Genomic DNA, 21,026 nt, shown 5'->3' with positions numbered 1-21,026 from the left:
ATTAATAATTACCTCTCGCTTCCGCATCGTCTTTAGATGTAACATAGAAATTCGAGCATGTTCGAGTAAAGACAGTTATACATAGAAGACTATTATATGACACAATGAAAATAATTGTTCCTACAATGTATATTAATCTTACAACGAGTTGCACATCCCGTTATCGTAACGTCGATGATAACAACGCAATTAAATAAAATAATTAATAAAATACAATTACAAACTCGATATTATTACGCCTCGTGTAAAAGAACGAAAGGATTATAGATGGCTTATATCAAACAAGATATTAATATTACGTAGACAGTAAAAGACTCGAACGTGCAGTTTCGCGTTCAATAAATATTTAGATGTTAGGTTGGGCAATTCGACGGGACATTTAACAAATATTTTATCACGCTCTATCTTAAGACAGAAGAACTCACATAAATATTCGTGACAATGTCAGTCCTTTATCATTCTCACTTATTTTATTTTACCTTGTCCCGAGTTTTCTTCGAAATTCCACGTTTGTATTTATGTACACCTTACATACGATACAGTTTCGCTTTTGAGAAACGCGGAACGACGTATTGGTAGATCAACGACGTCTTTGAAAGTGGGGAGCGCCCTTGCCTTTGTTAACGCCGTCAAAAGGCTTCGAGAAACACGAATCTCCCAATTGATCCTCGTAATTGGCTCCCAACCTAACGTCACGTTCTTAGTACGAAACATGTTTCTTCAAACAAACGCATATATAACGCACCTATAGAGACTTTCCAAAAGTATACAGTTCACAACGTACTTCAGATACGAAGATCATTTAACGTGTCGACCGACGAACCGCAATCTTCATTAATCATATCGTTTTTGTTTTTTTTATCAATTCTCTTCGCGGGGTTGATCAACGAACATTTTGCTATCCGCTACAAACAACACGCAACAGATTTGTAGGATGATATCAGTGCTGATTTCTTTTATAATAAGCATATTTGCTGTTTCTTTCTAATGAATCTCTATCACGAAAGGGGAACATTACTTGCAGGGCCTAAGCTAGCTAATAGGTACAAGATTGCATAGAGAGATAATGTTTCTGTTCCATTGCTAACGTGAAGAGGGTTTAGCTTGATATCATACTTATCGTATAACTCATTTCAACTAAACGAGGACATTACTTATCTCATAAGAAGATTTGCTTCAGCCATTTTGCTGGATGTAATAGATCATTCCTTAATCCAGATACTTTTTTTTCCGCTGAAATGGAGAAATTATTCGCATTTTTTCGTATGATAAATTAGTTTGCGAGTGAAATTAGAAAAGTTGTACATGATTTTGCTAGAAAGAAATCTAAAACTATTGATTTACGATTTGTTCTCGAGTCTTATATCTTTATCACAATTTCGTAAGAAACTTTGCAATCTGAAAAACATTCTTTCCAATTTCTTTCAGAGATTTACGATGCAGGGGATTAATAATTCTGTAAATTTTTTAACTGGGAACAAGTATTAAACCTTTGTGCGCTCCAACATTTAGAAATACTGCGTTAACACACTCAATTAGTAATTTTATTGTATAGGTGAACTTTTTTCTCTCCTTACTAACAGAAGACATGTTAGAGACTAAACAGTTAACAGATTAAAAAATAAATTATACATATAGTTCATACGTTTCTACGGTCACAAAATATTTAGTTTTGTTCTGTAAAGAAAAGTATATAATTAGAAAGTATACGTGATAATGGAATAAGAGACAAGGCATTATTAAAATAATTATAAAATTGAAAATCAAAGTATAAGAGTAGAGTATTCGCGCAAGCAATCCGATGGCTCTTAACAATGCTAATTGAAAATGAAATGCGAAAAAGTATAAAGAATCAACGTCGAGGAGACGGCAAAGGCCCGCAGAGATAGAATCCGCGACCACGACAATTTGTCGAACCCAGTTGTGGGCGGACGCAAATAAAAATCCAACTCCAATGGGAAACTTTATGCGTTCGTGCGACTTACACGGCGATTTTATACAAGACGATAAAGTTTTGCCACAAATGGAAGGTAGCGATTAATCGCAGCAATTCCCCGTGTCGCGTGGTAATTGCTGCGATTTGGTCCAAGAGTGCTTTATCGGACAGTCGAGAGTGATTTAAGGAAGTTCTAATTTATTGCGGTTGACACAATTCACAGATTTTTATTTCGTAATCCGTCGCTCTTGCGGTCTCTCACGATCGATAAGGGTATCGAGCGCGTCGAACGTGCAATAAACGCAAGCGCGAGATTGAAAACGCGACAATTCGATTATTGTGCGTGTACTGCGCGCTTCTGCAACCAAGAACGGACACCACTTTTTTTTCGTACTTTTTCTCGGACGGACGTTTGATATTTCGAATTTTAATAACGCGCCGATATTTGAAAGCTTCATTCTGCAAAATTTGATCAAATAGTCCGATTTATTATTGTCCAGCGAGAGTTTTTAATTGAAATATACATTAAACATTTTTAGACGTAAAATCATTTTGAAAGAATACTTTCAAAAAGAGAGACATGATTAAGAGCGATATTTTTCGCGATTGCGTTTTTAATGCCATTAAAATAGTGTACAGAAAGACTAAAAAATTAAGGTGACTTATAAGAAATTTGTTAGATATTTGTAGAATATTTTAGCATGTAAATATATAAAGATAAATTACAAGATATTTTAAAATACTTAGGAAATTTCTAAAAAGTACGTATTACAAAATTATAAAATGCACGCTAGAAATGTAACAGTTCTTTTCGAACATAATTTACGGTAATGTTAGCGATATAGATAATTAATAATAAAAAAAACATTGTTGTGGCAGTAGCGTCGTGATTGTAATTAGAAAATTAATATTTTATAATAAGGTCTTCCGCAAAAGTTTTTTGCAGAAAAAGAGGTACAAATAGCTTTAGAGGGAAATACTTTGGTTTTTTATCATCTTTTAAGGGTAAAATGCAAATTGTGAATGTAATTTGCATTTAACTTGAGCGAAAGAAGAAGAAGTTGCATCGCGGAGATTTTTTTAATCTTCAACTAGATAACTGTGAATCGCAAAGTATGTCCTTTGGGCGACGCAAATTTTACATCTCGCATTGCATTGTTAATTATGTTAATCACTGCGCTCGTTTTCACGGCGGAGCTTTCAAACAATTCCATGATAAAGTCGTCTATCAGGTCTGCGGGTTAGTAAAAACAGTATGCCAACTTTTATATTAATCCATACGTAATTAAAATGGGTATTTCATTAGTCTACTTTTTGTGATCTTCATTTTTTATTTTCATTGACACGGGAAAGTTAATTTATTGTTTATGTTTATAATTTTTTATATGCATATATTTTCTAGTGTATAACAAATATGCGAAATGTGCCGCCTTTTCAAGTGAAATCTGTTGAAGATATTATTTTGAACAACAATATTTTACAATAGTTAAAAACATTTCTGCAAACAAATAAAAAAAGATATAACCGAAATAAAGTGGAAAGTGCGTTTTCAGTATAAAAAAAATATTGAAATTTTTTAAAGAGATATCCAATAAAAAAAATCTGTTAAATCTTTTAAATCTCTAGAAACAAAATAGGTAGCTGTTCGAATACCATCTTGTTGCGCCAATCTGCATTAGGAGAGTCTAAACTATTTAAACTACTATTTCGCTGCATTTTCTGAAGAAGCATGACGCCTTTGGTTAACTGTTTACGACGTAGTTAAGTTAGTTACGTTCTATTTCCTGTAGCAAATTATGCTGCACTGCAGCTTGCACGATGCATCGTAATGATCTTTGTCTGCAAATTTTAAGCAATTTAAACTCAGCTTAATAGGCACACTTATGTTTCAATTAGACTGTGCTATTATCAATTCATTTGTAGCTTGATAATCTTCACTTTTTTTTTATGACTGTTAATATTAACTGTGCAAAATTTAAATAGAACATTATTAATGCATATAACATCAATTATTAATAACGTGAGATTTTAAATAGTCGATCAGAATATGCAATAAACGCGAAGATACAAACTAATTATTTTCACAGTATAAATCGATGTTGGAGCGCGGAATTAACAGAAATTGGAAATAATGAAGAAACTTCTCGATAACTATACGTGGATTTTAGGATTATTTTATATTCTTTGATAATTTTATATGAATTTGAAAACAACAAATGAGACTTGTTGCGAAATAATGTACAATTTTCTAATTTTTACACGTTTTGCTATAATTAAAAATTTATAACGAATGAGCAACTGTGCTTGCGAAAATTTCATTCATTTTCGTAACAAGGTTTTCATTTACTGTTACAGTCATCCCTGAAAAATTGATAATTTTCTAAACGAAGACATCTTAAATGTAGAAGTACGATGGCATTATAAAATTACTAGTGGCAATAATCCTGACGTTTTCGCATATCTATCACATTTGTTTTTAAATATAATTGTGCGTATCGTCAATTCGACGGCAGTCAGACGCGTTGTAATGTAACTAACTAAGTAACATGCAAAATTGAAAAGAAACATGTTGGAAAAACATAACGACTCGCCAACTAACTTAAACAAATATTTATTACACATCTGGTGTGTCGTACGTCCAGGACGGCGAAGCCGGCGCTTGAAGACGCCCCGGGCGTTGTAAAGTTCGCAACGACGATGCAATTAAGACCGGTGGCAGTAGCGAGCAAATAAATTTCACCTCTCTTTGCTTACCGCCATGTTGGCGGGCGGAGGAAATATTCCCTTTCTATTCTCGCGGACATGTAGTACACGTGTCTAAAAGGAAGCTAATCAGCGAGCTCTTTTACACCGGATAGCAAAAGGTCCGTCGATTTCTTCGACGCTAGACCTGGGTGACTTGGGTCACCGTGTGATTGGTCCCGGTGTGCCCGTTGTTCTCCATCGGTTGATGCGGCACCGCCATCCATCTGCCGATTAATCGCCATCGATTGCAGAACAGCTGATTGAAGGTTGTGCGGAATTGTCGACTCATGGCGCAATACAAGATGAAGTTGATGGCCGAGTTTATAAGTGTCAGAATGTCTATCACGTCGCCTGTCGAGAAAAGAAACAAACTTGATTAGTAGCAAGTTCAAAATTGCCGAGAATGATTTAGCTTCAGAAACTTTTCCATCAACTCTTTGAACTTTTGAATAAATTTTTGAGAAGTTTGCCTCTGGAATTTGGTACGTAAGTTTCTTGTTGATAGAGAGGAGAAAAAATTCTAAAGGGATCTTTAGCGATCCGGAAATTAAGACGCTCTTTTAATGATCTCCCGTTTACCAACCAGTCAACTAAATTTTACCTTGAGACTTGGCTTTATATTATGGAACCGCAAATTAAGCGATCATAATTAGAGAGTTAGCGAAAATTAAAAAAATCTTTCTCTTTATCGAAAAGAAGTATCTATGTACTAAACGATCGAAAGTGGATTAGCTTAAAAAGTCCGAGTTTCCTGGAATCTCTCTTATTTTCATTCAAATGCCTATACGCGTTAGGTTTCGAAAGGCTCAAAGATGTGAGTGTGGGAGCTTTCTCTTATTTTATTAAAATCCTTCCCGCCGTCTTTTGCATTAGGGCTTACAGAAATGTGTTTCTTTTCGTGTGCTTGTATGCGCATACTTCGACAGTTTCGCATCCCTTTTTCGCCCTTTATATCTTTATCTTCTTTTAATTTTGAAGAGATCACGTCATCCTCGTTTCTTCGAATACGAACAAATGCAGGCGCGTGGCGCGAGTCGAAAACAATCAGAGCTATCGTCTCGATTTTGGTATGGGCGAGTGGGCCGGACACATGACTTTTCGCGCGACGAGAGACGCCTGACATATAGAAATGCCATAAATAAAACGATGTATTTTATAACACTTCATACACGAGAAAGCATGCAGTTCGGTAGATACATTCTCGACATGCTTCCGAGATTGAATGGAAGTCTCCACATACCATTTCAAATTCTTTCGCCGGAACGATGAAATATATAAATTTCAAACACAAAGTATAGTTTCTAAATACAAGTACCATCATAAATCGTTAGGTTAAAAGATATTGCAGCATTTCCGCGAGTTTAATATTTTTATCAGGTGATTTCTTTTCGCTGTGAGAAATTTTACGCAACAATGTACGCGCCTCGTGAATTCTTATAATTTTATATTCATTAATAATAATACACGACACTTGTCGTGAATGTTACATTTGAAAAAAATGTCATGACTATTCAAGCACTTGTTAAATCTTAATCTCCAAGTCCCGTTGATAGTTTCAGCGGCTTGGCTGGAAATGTGATTTAACTTTGTATCGCTTGTAACCTATCGCTTTTAAATATCAGAATTTAATTGACTTAATATTAAAACTGTTCGTGTAAGCTGAAAGAAATAATTGATTTTTCATGTAGAGTTATTATAACTTTATATTATGACACAGTTATCTCCTCTGATTATTGATAATATTTAATCGGATTTTAACTGGAAATACGCTTTCCATAAGAGCATTTGTGCACGTTTTATAACATCTACTTATTTTTTTTTACTAGATTTACGTGCACTGTAAATATTCGTATTTTTGCACTTTATCTTACGCGCAAATATGTATTGAAATTATCTGAATAAAGAAAGAGTAGGCATTGCTTTGAGTGGATAATCTAGTTTTACCGTCATTTCTACAGAGTTAATAGACTTATATAACTAATAATCTCGTTTCTTAAGTATATTTTCTGATTCTTAAATATATTCCTTTATTCTTACGTTTTTGAATATATATATATATATATTTTTGTTATTATAAGATTTAAGAAATGAGTTGTTTTATCTGGTTTTAAAGTTTGCAAAATTTGCACAGTTAAGTGTAAATTTATCTTACCTCATCTCTACAGTAAGGTAATATTAAAAGATAAAAAATATGCACACCATTTTAAAGTTAAAAAACTTGTTTCTCTTGCCACATTACGTGTCTCTTGCTACATTATGTACATTCGTAACGTAAATCAGTCTTGTCTGCTGTCATCAGAGCAATAGTACTGATGCAGATTGCGATCTAATTTTTGCAACGACGCCGAAGTCACCCGTGCGTCGCGTAATACCGTTTGGTTCTTTGTTCGCGATACACAACGGTCGTTGTATATAACATTGCGCGACAAATCGACCATTTGTCTTGCTAAGCGAAAAAAATCTATTCGCGTCAGAACGGCTTCCGCCGTGCTGCGCAACAAGAATGCAAACGCGTTGCTTTTCGATCTCTTTCGGCTCGCTATCGACGATGATGTTGCGTAAATTACCCTTCCGTCGCGAGAAACCCACGTGCATTTCAACGTGCGACCGCAAGCTGCAAACAGTCCCGGCGAATTGTGCCCCATTTCCTCAGATCCCACGTTTTACGCGACGTTTAACGTGACGTTTTACGGTTGTCGGAGGAAATAATAGGGAACTTTTGCGATACTTCGGATAGGGTGGACACCAAAGTACCGTATTCGATATATAAGATTACTGCGGCGCCGGTTTTACGTGAAATTTTATCTTGGACTTACGTGCTCTCCCCAATACATATTTTATATATGGTACCTATACACATATATTATACATGCCTTAAAAACGAAATGCAGTATAGTAAATGCTATTATAATCTTTATCTTTTAGAATGAACGTATATAATATGTGTATAATACATATAGTTTAATAGTATATGCATATTGTTTAAAATTGTATTAAAGGATGCTGGTTTTCTTGTCGTCTTAGACAGAGTCTTTGATCAAATTAGATGCGGCTCTTTAAATAATAGGTACGGTAAAAGTAGTACAATATATATGTATATATATAACATAATATTCCTATAAAACTATGAAAATTATGGCGTATAACAATTTGTTCTTCGCTTTCTTCATTCGTGCTACGTTTAATTTTATGATTACGATGCCGCGATCTAACCGTATTTGCTATTCCACATTATACACACGATTCCACGCAACATCAGTGTTTACTTTACAAAAAGCCCTTGTTATTGCAGTATAACGAGAACCACAGGGGAATACGAAGCAAGTTTAATACGAGTGCACATCAAATAAGACCTCACTTGCAATACTTGTACCCTTTGTCATTGTCCTGGCCGTTCCATTTTGGTGCCGCGTGATAAGTACGGTGCATCTCAGTATCGAACGTTAAGTAAATACCCCGGAGGATTCTCATAGCAAGAGTCGGTAACATCGTTGTTGTTTTCAGAAGTGTGAAAATAGAAGAAAATAGGACGGTGGATATTCCCGCCGAGTAGCCGCCAATATAGATATATCCTTGTTCGCAATCTCAACGTGTAGTCTTTTGTATCGAAATAAGCAAGTATTTGAAATCTCTTATCGTATCTCGACGATAGATATTTAAATAGTAAACACAGCGTGGCTTATAAAGCACGATGGGTGCAAGAATTTCCGATACTTTACTTTTGGCATTTATTTTTCTTACTTATCGTGCGGTAAGAAAAACAGCAGAAACGCGAGATGCCCATCACATTAGCGATCTGTAAAGGCAAACATTTACTTTTACGGATTACGTTCATTGCGTTCAAGTTCGGAATTCTGTATGCAACAATAGTAGCACAAATCACGTAGATATGTGTCCTCATAAGTGATAAAAGATTACAAGCGAATATTTTCAGACAAAATACACGCTGGCTCGCATAAACATTATTATCGTTAATTTAGAAATTAATCTAATAGAATACTGTTTCACTCGATGCTTTTCACCTTATTTGTGTGTTTTCACCCCTTGCGCTCTTAGGACAGATGTCTCGCTTTCATTAAAATCATTTGCCTTATTATCTTCAATAGAACTCAACTTTTTAATTGAAATTCATCAGCAACAATTTAATAAAAAGTCAACTAATGTCAAGCTGTTAAACAGCAGCAGAAACATGCCCTATATAATCATGTTATTCCGTCTTAATGAGATTGTGTGACATTTTCTAGAGCGTATTACTGTGTAGCTAGTCGTTAAATTTGTCGTTTCATTGAATTTATCGATTAAAATGTGCTAGAGAAAAATGTTTTAATAATCGGGTGAAGGAAAAAAGCAACGGCAACGATCCTATATTTTATGTAATTAGCTCCACGATCTCTTAATGGGATTGCGTGCCACTTCCTAGGAAACTACCACGCTTCCATAGCACACCCTTCGTCTTCATCAAGTTCTGACGTTCTTACCATTTCATACGATTGTTCTTGTCCCTGTAGAGAGAAAGACAACGAGCGTGAGTCTTCTCCCCTCAATGGGATTCGTGAGACGCTCGGCAAGCGCGTTTCGAGTGATCCTCAATCAGCGCGGTAGAATCGCAAGAACAAAGACCACGAACAGAATCCTTAGTAATGGCTCTGTACGCGATCTTCATCGCGTTAAATCTATCAGGGCACTGTTCTTGTGATCAGAAAGACCCTCTTCTGATTCCGATCGGCCGAACTGGAAAGATAAATTGCTCATTTTCACCTTCGTTCTTTCGTTTTCGTCAGTTCGTCTGGCTGTCTTCGTTTCAACATCCAATTCCGATGTCTCGATAACCTTTCCAGTATTTCTACCAATGTAAAATGTCGAGCGAAAGAGTCCGACGCGCTTGTGCCTCATTACAGCTGGATTTGCAAAGTCGTTTGTTAAATGTTACCGTACCGTGCATTCGCACATTTTTCTTTGAATTTTCCGCCCTTTTATCAGCGTAATCTTTGGGACAAAATGCAGAAAATGTGCGCAAAGCGCAAACCTCAGTAGCGGAGCTTTTCTGAATCGTTTCCCACTCGTGTGTATTTCCAATCTCGTGTGTATACGATAAATTTTCACGAAATATTTTAAATAGCAATTTTTTTTTAATTTATGGTTCAGTGACTATCTATAATAAAAAAGAATATTTCTCTACAGGCAATTCAAATCATTTAGAAAAAAATGTGACGATGTAGAGATATTAGAAATATTTAAATTAGTATCTGTTTTACAGAAATGTCTTACAATATGTAGCGTCGCGATACGCAACTCATAATTTTTAAGAGCTCAACAATATCAAAATCCTTTCTGAAACATGGATTTATAGGGTATATAAAATACCACAAAATAGATTACAGGCGACCCATATCTTCTTAAGAGCTCAACAAGATCCCTTTCTTTCAATAAGTTGAGGATTTCTTGTTGAACGCTTAGAAAAATGTGACCGTCTCTCTGCTGATTTTTTTTTATTTATCATTATAATATCATATATAGTTTGATGGCCAAATATTAAATTTGATATTTTCAAATTCTCTTGCACTTGGATGTGGTTGAAAAAGTTAGAAGGTATATACGTGTATATGTGACTTTTAAGATAGTTATTATTAAATCATAAATTTTGAGATTAATGTTTGATATTCAAAATGTTTTACTGAAGTTTGACGACGTGCATACGAGGTTGATGGAAAATAGTTTAGATAATAGTTAGTACAAAATATAATTGTGAGCGTACGAAGTGGAGAATGGTATATCATTTTATGCATGTGAGCGTGCGGGCTTCAAAACTCCCGTCGCCAGTCTTTTCGCCTACATACGCTTTAATTAATATAACCTGCAATTTTTTTTCAAATACATTTTTTTCAAAAATTAAAGTTTCGATTTAAATTAATTAGACTCGAATTGAAATTGTATTGAAAGTGATTGACGTGATGTTAGATTATAGAATTTAATGTGTATGTATATATTTTTCTTTAGAGCTAATTCGAATAGATTTTATAAAATTTCGACTTAACGTTATTAATTAAAATATTCAATATCAAAAATGAGAAAAGAATAGTAAATGAAGCAAGAGAGTAGAATTAGTACTTTTACTGCAGTATTCTTGACAGGTACATAAATTTTTATAAACAATACATATTTTAACTCTTATCGCTGAAATTTACGTGCGTTTAATAAACTTGAAAAATATTTTTGTGTTTACACTTTTAAGCAAAGGTGTTACACGATGGTGCAAGGGTATGTATTTTTACGATATTTGTTTCACGAGCGGTTTAGACATTTGTTGAAAATCAATATGCTTTCAGCGACACAGGTCTTGGGTATTAAATTTTTGATACAGTGACATCAAACTTTCATTAGGTGCTTTTTTTAAAAATATTTGCTTTTAATTTTAGGTAAAAATATTTGCTTTTAATTTAAAAATTTGTTTTATATACATATACATATATACACGCGTAATATTTGCAGTAGCAAGATATTAATAATTTTTTAGTAAAATTGTAAACATATATAATTTCTGAAGAGAGAGAGAGAGAGAAAGAGAGAAAGAATAAGTTAAATATCTAGCTAAAACAGCGATGTATTGTATATTGCTATATGTATCCGGGCGCAATTTATATATAAATAACACACGTTATAACATATGTTATAACATTTTCATCTTCTTTATTTTTGCCTCATTAATGGCTATTAAATCTACATTCGTACCATTTTCCATTATAAAGCGTTATTGTAAAATAGCTTAACTTTTGTGGCGGAGATAATGTATATATAGGCTCCATTTGCCAGTATTCTACGTGATCCGATTACGTTTATTTATTTTAAAAATAAATAAAAAAAAACACGTATAAAATAAATATACCGTAGACGAAGTTGTTTAAAATTATCTTTCCGGATAAAAACACATCAACACATCAACTATTTGTAATAGTCCGCATTAATAGAACGTCAATATTAAAACAAAAATTGGAACTTAGTGTATTAGCTTATTAAATGGCTGATGTCAGAACTAAAATTTGCTGGTAAAATGACATTTCTTTGAAAAGCAATCTAATTTATAATAGTTTTGGCAACCCTCGGTTGGCAGCTGTCGTAAAGGGAGTATGGAAAATAGTTATTTAATAATAAATCTAAATAGATTGAATGGAAGTGGCAAGCTAGTTGAAAGTACAAGTCGGGCAATAAAAAGTTTACTAGCTTTGCTCGCAATAGAATTTATCGTTATGGGATTACATTACGATATGTGACTTAGCATTCCCGTATAAAACGCATCGTATATGTATAATAAAGTTAAGGCTTTTTACGTTCTGTCGGTTCTTCTCGGCAACGGTAGCATCAATCTTTTATTTACTTGTCTTTCACAAAAGTTTCGAGATCTTGTACAGAATTTAACAAGACATGTACCATTACCTATACAACGTACCACTTTGATTAATCTTACGCTGCTTACCGTCTGCAAAACTACAAGAACGAATTCGCGGAATCGGGCTCTTCTTGAACGAAGTTCTCTTAATTAACTTCTGCTACGAACAGCTTCATTAATTGAAATGGTGCATTGCATAACAGTGAATTTGTCTCGAGATTGTTTCGCGAGATAAATGAATGGGAAGTTCATGTTCATATCATCACGTTGAATATAATCTTGTAAAATTGATGAAACAGATTAATCTTGCTATAGTTTGTAATGAAATCAACAAAGGATAGCGTTTTCTTTTCAAGCCCAATTATTCACATTTGCATTAAACATATTGTTTCAAATCACATTACTATCAATGAAATTGCCTATATCTGAAAGGAATATATTCAGCTCAATTATATTATCGAGCTCAGTTGGGCTCAATAACAATTTTATTCTATATATTAGAAATTACTTTGCGTTAATTTATTACAAATCGGTTTATACTATTTCTTTTGTTTCTATATAAAACACAAGAGATTAAATAACAAGATATCAGAAGAAAGAGAGAGAGAGAGAAAAAGAATACGTGTATGTATAATGAACTAAATTGTTGCACGTCTAATATAATGGCGGTTCTAAATATTTGTGACGTGTGTTAGAAGCGTTTATGAGAACGTGTACTTTCATACGTGCAACATGAAAATAATTGCATCGTGCAGTCGACTGCTGACAGGACTTGCTCGCAATTTTGTCAGTCGTTCATTATTGACGAATATAAGAGAAGGAACGGCGTTATTATTCATAAGCTCTACTCTCTCTCTCTTTTGTGTCCATCCTTCATGCTACTATCGTACTCGTTATTCCCAGTAGCGTGCTGAGATAATGCGCGACGTGATGTCGCGTTTATGTCACTCGGAGTTATTGCGGAATCAGTAACTTCCTCGTTAGCGTCTAACTTTTCTGCTGATGGTATCACGCCGCTTCAAATTATACACTTTTCGTATGCTCATTACCGAGATCACAGATCCATTAGAAAGGGCATCTGTTTATCATATTTGGTAACCTACCACCTTTATTAAAATAATATTGTAATTTATTATATTCGTATTTCTGTGAAATCTACCTTTCATAAGATGGCCCATATAATACTTCCTGGTCGATCCAGGAAGAAAGGGCGGACATCCCAACATTATATAAAAAGTACAAAATTTTTAAATTAAAATTTTATTCTCTCTCTGGATCGCAAAATCAAATTATAAGTTCCATATTCAGAAATTGTTATTCTCGCGTTTTTTTGCGAGACCAACTTTGTTAGATGTTATCGGAGACACCGGATGGTCTAGAAAAATTTTGAATTATAAGTTTGTTATATTTTGCAGAATCTTCATATCTAACTTTCTCACTTTTTAATCTTGCATTATTAATTACTTATTGATTAAGCCTTCGTAATTTGAAAGTTACGAAGCTGCACGAAGGACGATGTATTATCTGTCGCTATTTAGCGTTCAACATAACAGGACCGTTGGAAAAGCCATTCCTATTTGTTGTTGTGAGCGCTGTAGCATTTGTTGTTTTTAAATTACACGCTTTGTTGACGGAAAGTACAGTCACGGGAGTTAAAGAACTTGCGCAACACACCGTCATCGGTGGCGAAACGCGAACCGTTAATGTCGTGCTAATAGGAATGGAAATATCATTCAATACGAACTGCCGTAATGTGCCTCGCACCGCCCGATAACATGTGACCGGACGTTATAAGTACGAGAAAGTTAACAGCAGCAAATACCATATAAATGCAGCAACGGAAATTATGTTACAAGTTACTATCGCGTACGTCATAATGTCGCACAAGTGAAATTTATTAGGCGACTTTATAGACGTCGCATGTCACGTATGAATGTTCAAAGTTAACTCGGAATTGTGTTTTCTACTTGTCGCTAGAATCAGTATATATTGGCCAAGTGAGACGAATAAAAACTAATATTTTATACATAGACGCTTTCATTCTTACCGCATTAACATCAGATTTTCCGTCGTTCGTGAAAGCAATTTTCTTGACAAACGGTTTATTTGTATTAAATTTCTTTTTTCAACTTCTTACCAGAATAATTCTTTCACTTATAAGATCGCGATATTGAGTCTTTCTTTTAGAAATTTTAGCAGCGAGATAATACATGCAAATAATCGTATGTAGCGCAAACTTTCTTTGCTCGCCGAACGTACCAGACGTCGATATACACACACGTACAGAGGCACTTCTATAAAAAAAGACTTGTAGAAATTACTCGTTTGAAATTCCAAGTTGAAGTACGTGATGTGAAATTTTTACATCAACTTTTCCTATATCTAATATTGATCTAATATTGATACGTATTGAAATTCCAATACGTAGGAATCTGATGTTTTATGTCACGGTGAAAGAAAACATATTCCATGCTGATGAACTGGCAAATGGAATATATAATATTTTCACTAGATAGTCAACTCATTCGTAGCAGACCGCCGTGGAATTAGTTTCAATAAACTTACTTACATCGCTTCCGGGTACAAAAGTTTAATTTGATTGTTTTATGTGGAAATGTGGTTGCATATATAACTTTCGATCCTTTACGTAAAGATGAAATGAAAGAAAAGCAGATGGGTCCATTTAATTATTTTTTTTCCTAAATTATAGGAAAACTTAGTGTCTTAATCTTTAAGCAAGATGTGTATTTAATTGCAGATCGGCAATTGCTGGTGAAGATAAAAACAAATATAAAAACAAACGAAGGAAGAAAATAATCGTTGAAAAAGATCTGCAATTCTTTTACTGACAACTCATTAATATTCTTGTAATATCCGTGTAATCTTCGGCATATAAAGAGAAAAATTTGTATTTTGCATGAAACCCCGCGGTTAAATCGAGAGGAGAATAGCGTTGGTGCATGTATCGACGTATCGCACGCATAGGTACATGATGCTGGTTGGCCTTTGCTTTCGCCATACAAGATTATATTTGTACACGATTACAATGTCGATGAAAGTACACGTGTTAATTAGAATACGCCAATCGAAGATAGAATGCAAACGAGACTATACTAGCTGGCTATCAAAAACAGAAGAGGTAAATCTAACTGGAAATGTATGAAATCGCCTGTCGTTCGCAGGATTCACGATCGCGAGATATGGTCAAAACTCTTTTTGATATTTAAATATTGGGAAATCCGAAATTTTACATTTTCCTATTTTTCCACCTCAAATATGTATCTTAAAGTATTCCAAATTTCGGATAATTAAAAACTTAAAGTTCTGAAGGCTTGATTTACGTGAATATTTAGATTGTTGTATATTCTAAAATGTCTGATTAGTTTTCTCATGTCTAACAATAAGATATGGACATTCGAGTTAGTGAAGCTGTTTGTGTGCTTTCAAGTTTCAGATGACACCATCGTGTAAGAATAAAAATATTTTTTACATAAATAATTACGATAAAATTCGCAGCGATAAAATATTTCTTTGGTACAATTAGTGAAAGTTCAGATTTTCCTCTGATGTCCCGCGTGTCTCGTTTTATGCGATTCGCGTTCTACCGCAGATCCCCAATTTATTTTTTGCTAACGGGGAAAAAAGAGAAAAAGTTTGTGACCCTCGAAAGTATTCATGAATCGCGGAAGGCTTTAAATCATAACGAAGTATCACTCTTATACACATCTTTATCTGCATACCTATTGTACGAACATATTCGAATTATCTTATAAAAGTGTTCATACCTCTTGATAATTGGATCGTGAAGAGAATAACGCAATGGGACGAGAAAATGAGTTACTCTCAGGCACTGCAATTTCCTTCGGGATATGAAGGAAACGTTTTTTTTCTCATTTTTTAAGATAGTTGACGGATTGATTTAATGTACGACAACATATCAGCGAAGAAATCGAGCTTAAGAGATTCGGACGCAGGGAATTTCATATAACATAAAATATTTGCGAAGTTTCGACATCTAGCGGGGAGTATTTGGTCCCTTTTCCGATCCAATATTCCGACGGGGTAAAAAGACCTTATTATGTCGCATTTGGATACTATAGCGGAGAAGATTTGTCACACACAGCATTATGCGCGACTCTCTTCCTGCTTTCGGTATAATTTTACGATAGGATTATGTCATAAAAAAAGAAGGGTATTGATTTTTTTTGCGATTTTATCGTGTTTTTGCTGTGAAGAGAACGACGTCAACATTGGTACATCAGCATTTCCGTCCCTATATCTTTTTCTGTAAAACAGGGGGGTGAATATTGCAATAATTTCTAGCGCGGTAAACCTAATAAAGCGCGATTACGCACTTGTAATCTAGTGGCGATAATTTCAAAACACATTATTGTAAGCGAATTTTATATGATAACGACATAATATATGATTTATGATGAAATATCGCGTTGTTATAAAGTACCGTAAAAGTGCAGCTTTGATAATAAGTTGTAATTGACATAATGTATTAATATCCTGCTTTTAAAAGTATTTGCAATGCTTTCAACCACTCACAACACGCTCGTAACAATTTCAGAACGACATATAATGTATGATGATGTAAAATGCAGATTAAACGTGACGACGATGAAAATGCCGGTGACGTAAAGTAAACATATTTAATGTTCGTGAAATGCATAATTTGATCTGCGTAACACTGTTTCCGCCTCAATTTCATATTTCACGCATGAGACATCGTAATATCGAGCACATCAATTATTAACCGTACGATCTTTTGCCAGGCTGATCGTTGTATATCATAATTTAGATAGCATTTTTCTCCCTTTTATAGCTCTTCTGAGAAATTTCTCGTTATCGATTAATTAACAATTCCAATAATATGAAGTGAAACTTGATCTTGCGTTAATTTGCAGGAAATGTGAAATCTTATATAAGAGATCTCGTTATACTGACTTGACAAGTTTCTTTATATATTCTTTTTTAATATCGCGCAATTTTTTAAATGTTATACCAATTAAGGGAAGAACGTGGTGTGACGAGCGATAATGATTTGTTGCTCTGCGCGTTAAATAAAAGCTATAGCAGTTACCTTGCTGACGGAGATCGCACTTATTAGAACTTCTCTGTGCAAACTATCGGACTGTCATATTTCACGCTATGACTCTCTTTTACTCTTGAAAAACTTTTACGATAGAAGTTTTATATGCTTTATCGTAAATGTCGAGTGCGGCAACGTGTTTTTCTATTTACGGTTTCTCCCACAAATGAGACGTCTTATAGACGAATTCATGAAATTCACAGCAAATACTCGAGATTCGTACGAGTCTTCGTGGCGTGAATTTAAATCGCCTTTTTGTTCTTGCATCGCACTCAATTTTCATTAGCTCGAACTTCTGCTTGTAAGTTTCCCGCTAGCTTACGACTTAATATCAATTTTTTTGGTCAAATTCAATAACTTCTTTTTTACGGCATACTTTTATTAGAGATGTATAATGCGGTGAATAATGGCGGTTAATGATGCGCTTGAATTACATTAGCAGCCATTAAAACTTTTACGCGGAACTAATGCTACAGTAAACTAATATAAAAAAGTTATGCAATGTATGATCGATAGCATAAATATTGTTATCTAACCGTATTCAAATCATTTTCACCTTGTTTCGTTGCTAAGCCGTATAAAAACTTTTATTGATATTGAGAATAATGGAAATGAAGCTATATTTAAAATATACATGACATATAAAATGAATAATATAGTACCGTCGTTATTATAGAGAATTTAATCCTTGCACATTTATCATTGTCACAATAGCGGTGCTCAAATATTTATCTATTTAAATTACAATAGAATTATTAATTAAATCTCAGCTCTCGCGATATGTACCTATAATGAATATATTGTATAACGAACATATCCTTATATTATAGCGCGAAACATTCACTGCTTTTGTTCTTTTCGAGCATTTGAAAGCAGTTGAATTGATTATGTAAACGGAGAGTACGCTTTTTAGGTATTGTAGGAAATTCAACTGTTAAATGTGAGCACTCGAGCGCATATAAAAATCGGACTAGAAATAAAAAGGACTTTGGATTAAATCTTAACTGCTTTGCGAAATGTGATAATGCTAATGGTAAATCGACCGAAATAATAATACGATGTTTATTTCCGTAACACCAAGTGTTCTGGACTTACCCAACATTACGTAGCACGTTTTGAAGAAACTCGGGCCCAATATAACGCTGAGCAATCCTAAAATGCCCTGCGGCATTTCCGTGACGAGGAACAACAGGAGCACCGCCAACAACATCATCGTAGTCCTGTCAGTCTGTCTTTCTTTATCCTGGCCCTTTCTCCTCTTCTTGTGCTTCTCGCAGGCGTTCTCCTTACCATTGCCCATCTTAATGGCGGTGTTCTTCGTAGTGAGTTTCTTCCGCCTCCGTTTTGCCTCCAATAGCACCTTGACCAGCTTGATGCTCAATCCCGTCAACGCCATGCACGGTATCAGCTTGATCACTACACTGTAGATCCAGACGTTGATGTTCTTGAGAACATTGCTCATCGGAGAATCGGTGAGCTTCACGAAGTACAGGGTGGTGTTAGTCACACCGTCGAAAGACGCACTCGTCTGCTGGAGTTCTGTCAGGTTTACACTCATCCCAAACTTGTCTAACATTTCCATTTGCGGCTTCACCTCGGTGTTGATGTAAAGCGGTATGCAAAGTATCGGGCAGGACACATAGGCGAAGGCGATCATCAAAAAGGTGCGCTTATTGCTGCACCACTCGCGATTCCTTTGTGGATGCGCCACCGCGATGTACCTCCAGACCGCCAGGGTCACCGTCAGGCAGATCGAGATCGTGTGACACACCTGAGTGAAGTTCGAGTGGAACAGCACGAATATGGTCCAACCGTAAGTGAAGGTATCTCTGCGGGATCGTCGATAGAGATACATGTGGATCGCGTAAGGAATGTACTCGATCATCACAAGAAGATCGGCCACAGCGAGACCGGTGAGAATCATGTTAGTGGGCGAATGCATCTCACGGCGCGTCAGCACGGCGATATTGAGCACATTGGCGATTGAGCCGAATATGCATACCAGCAGACTAGCCCAGCCGTGCACCTGAGTATACCAATTGTAGAAGGATTCCAAACGCGCGCCGCACATATATTCCGTGGGTTCCGGCGCCGACGTCAAGTTCTCGCTGAAATTCATCTTTGCGAGATAAAGCGGTCCTGCGAGCGAGTAAGCCGCACTTCCACTGCGGGATACGGAAGATCAACCAACTCTTTTTCTTTCACGCGCCTCGGAGCCTCGAATTCTCTCGGCTGAATCATTACCACTTATGACAATAGTTCCCTCGCTGTCTTTCTTTTTATAAAGAACGTTGCACGAATTACGCGACGCGATTCCAAGTTACTCGGAATTGGAGTTTCCGGTGAAAAGTGGCGATTTATCATAATCATTATCACATGAACTTACATTGACAAAATTACACCATGACGTTGCCAACGATTTAGACGTATTTTAATACTGACCATCGAATTGAGATTACAATTTTAGTTAAGTTATTTAAAAGTTATCACTGTCAGATTAACGAAGACAGTTATCACACACAGGTTACAATTGTATACAACAATGAGTGTTCTTGATTTAGCAGTGATAATTACCGTGATAAATTCTATCTAAGGGAACATTTATAAACCGGCATTGGCGTATTTCACAGCAAACGAGCAAACGTTTTCGTCATTTCGATGCCACTTTGGAGAGATGTGTGGTCGGGACAATCGAGCCAATTCTACTTTATATCACATTTTTGATTCACTTTAAAATTTCGGCCGACTAACTTTGATGACAAGGAGAGAGTCGCCGTTCACTGATTCGACATCGGGAGAATGTGATAATTTTTCTACATTCTTCGACCTGGAAATCGCGCGATAACTTTGAGACGATTCATTCTCGTGCACGCGCGCGGAGATGAAGGGAGGGATAAAGTTACTACGCGCTTGAAGGTCCTCTCCCTCAATTTACCTCCAACGATCATAGTCGAAGGTGTTCCGGTCAAACTTTAACGCTGTCAAAGGTAGCGCGATGAAACGCTGAAATATAACAGTAACAAAACTTTCGTTAGCATTATTGTTGCCGCGTGACAATCTGACATTTCCAATCGGAGCGTCCAGTACGAGCGCAGTCATTTGACCTCGACTTTTACGTCTCACGTTTTGGAGCCTGTGTTTCAGCGTTTAAGAGATCCAAGTCGATTCGCGCGTTAACAATATCAAGACTAAGTTTCTCTCTTCTATAACAATAAAGATAATAGATCTCTTAATAGCGATTTAGATTATGCAAATGCCTGACGTATTAATATCAAGCAGCATTGCTAATTAGCGGACAGGATTACGATTAAAGGGGATGATGATTAATTAATCTTTCTAAAATTAGCCCGCGCTGGCCGCGCGCAGTCCGACGTTTTCCACGTTGATTCGAGGAAGCGCGACTTTCCGAGAGCAAATCGAATTTGTGTGTCGCGTGCAGGATCACACAGCGTCATGTGACACGTACGGCCGGTGACACGTGTGAGAAGGACGCTTCAGTTATTAATCGTGGCTGCCGCACCCTGGTGTAGTGCGAATGATCCTCGAGTGCCATAGGAACACTTTTCTACGCACAGCGTAATAACCGTTCGAGCACGAAACGAGCATTATCGTCAATCCGGACCAAGAGATGCACAAACATTCCGCTTTCAATTTTCCACTCGCCTCGCCGCTCGCAGATCGAGTTACCGCCCCCACTTAACCGATCACTGGGCGAGCTTTTGATCGCGGAAATGCCGCCAGCTAAAATTGTTTCGGGCGCCAATTTGAGATCGCTCGCGTTGCGCTGTATCGCCCTTTGTACAGTTTATCTTAATTCTCCATTCATCGCACTCGCACCCATCGTCCCGCGGATTTTCTCCCTT

General features: G+C 35.9%; 1 protein-coding gene across 1 annotated transcript; it reads right to left on the bottom strand.

Annotated features, from left to right (window-relative positions):
* Nucleotides 1-861: 861 nt before the first annotated feature.
* Nucleotides 862-20,129, bottom strand: LOC105562323 (probable G-protein coupled receptor B0563.6). The gene is made up of 2 exons (XM_012013066.1): nt 18,259-20,129; nt 862-5,032 (listed from the first exon to the last, which is right to left on the bottom strand). Exons 1-2 carry the CDS (start codon nt 19,280-19,282, stop codon nt 4,821-4,823), a joined length of 1,236 nt encoding a protein of 411 aa, XP_011868456.1. The 5' UTR covers nt 19,283-20,129; the 3' UTR covers nt 862-4,820.
* Nucleotides 20,130-21,026: the final 897 nt, after the last annotated feature.

The sequence above is a fragment of the Vollenhovia emeryi genome, unplaced genomic scaffold (genome assembly GCF_000949405.1).
Source record: "Vollenhovia emeryi isolate VEMERY1.0 unplaced genomic scaffold, V.emery_V1.0 DF939190.1, whole genome shotgun sequence".
In the NCBI taxonomy this organism is placed as follows: Eukaryota; Metazoa; Arthropoda; class Insecta; order Hymenoptera; family Formicidae; genus Vollenhovia; species Vollenhovia emeryi.
The sequence above is the reverse complement of the archived record's forward strand: the minus strand, read 5'-3'. Positions and strand labels throughout refer to the sequence as shown.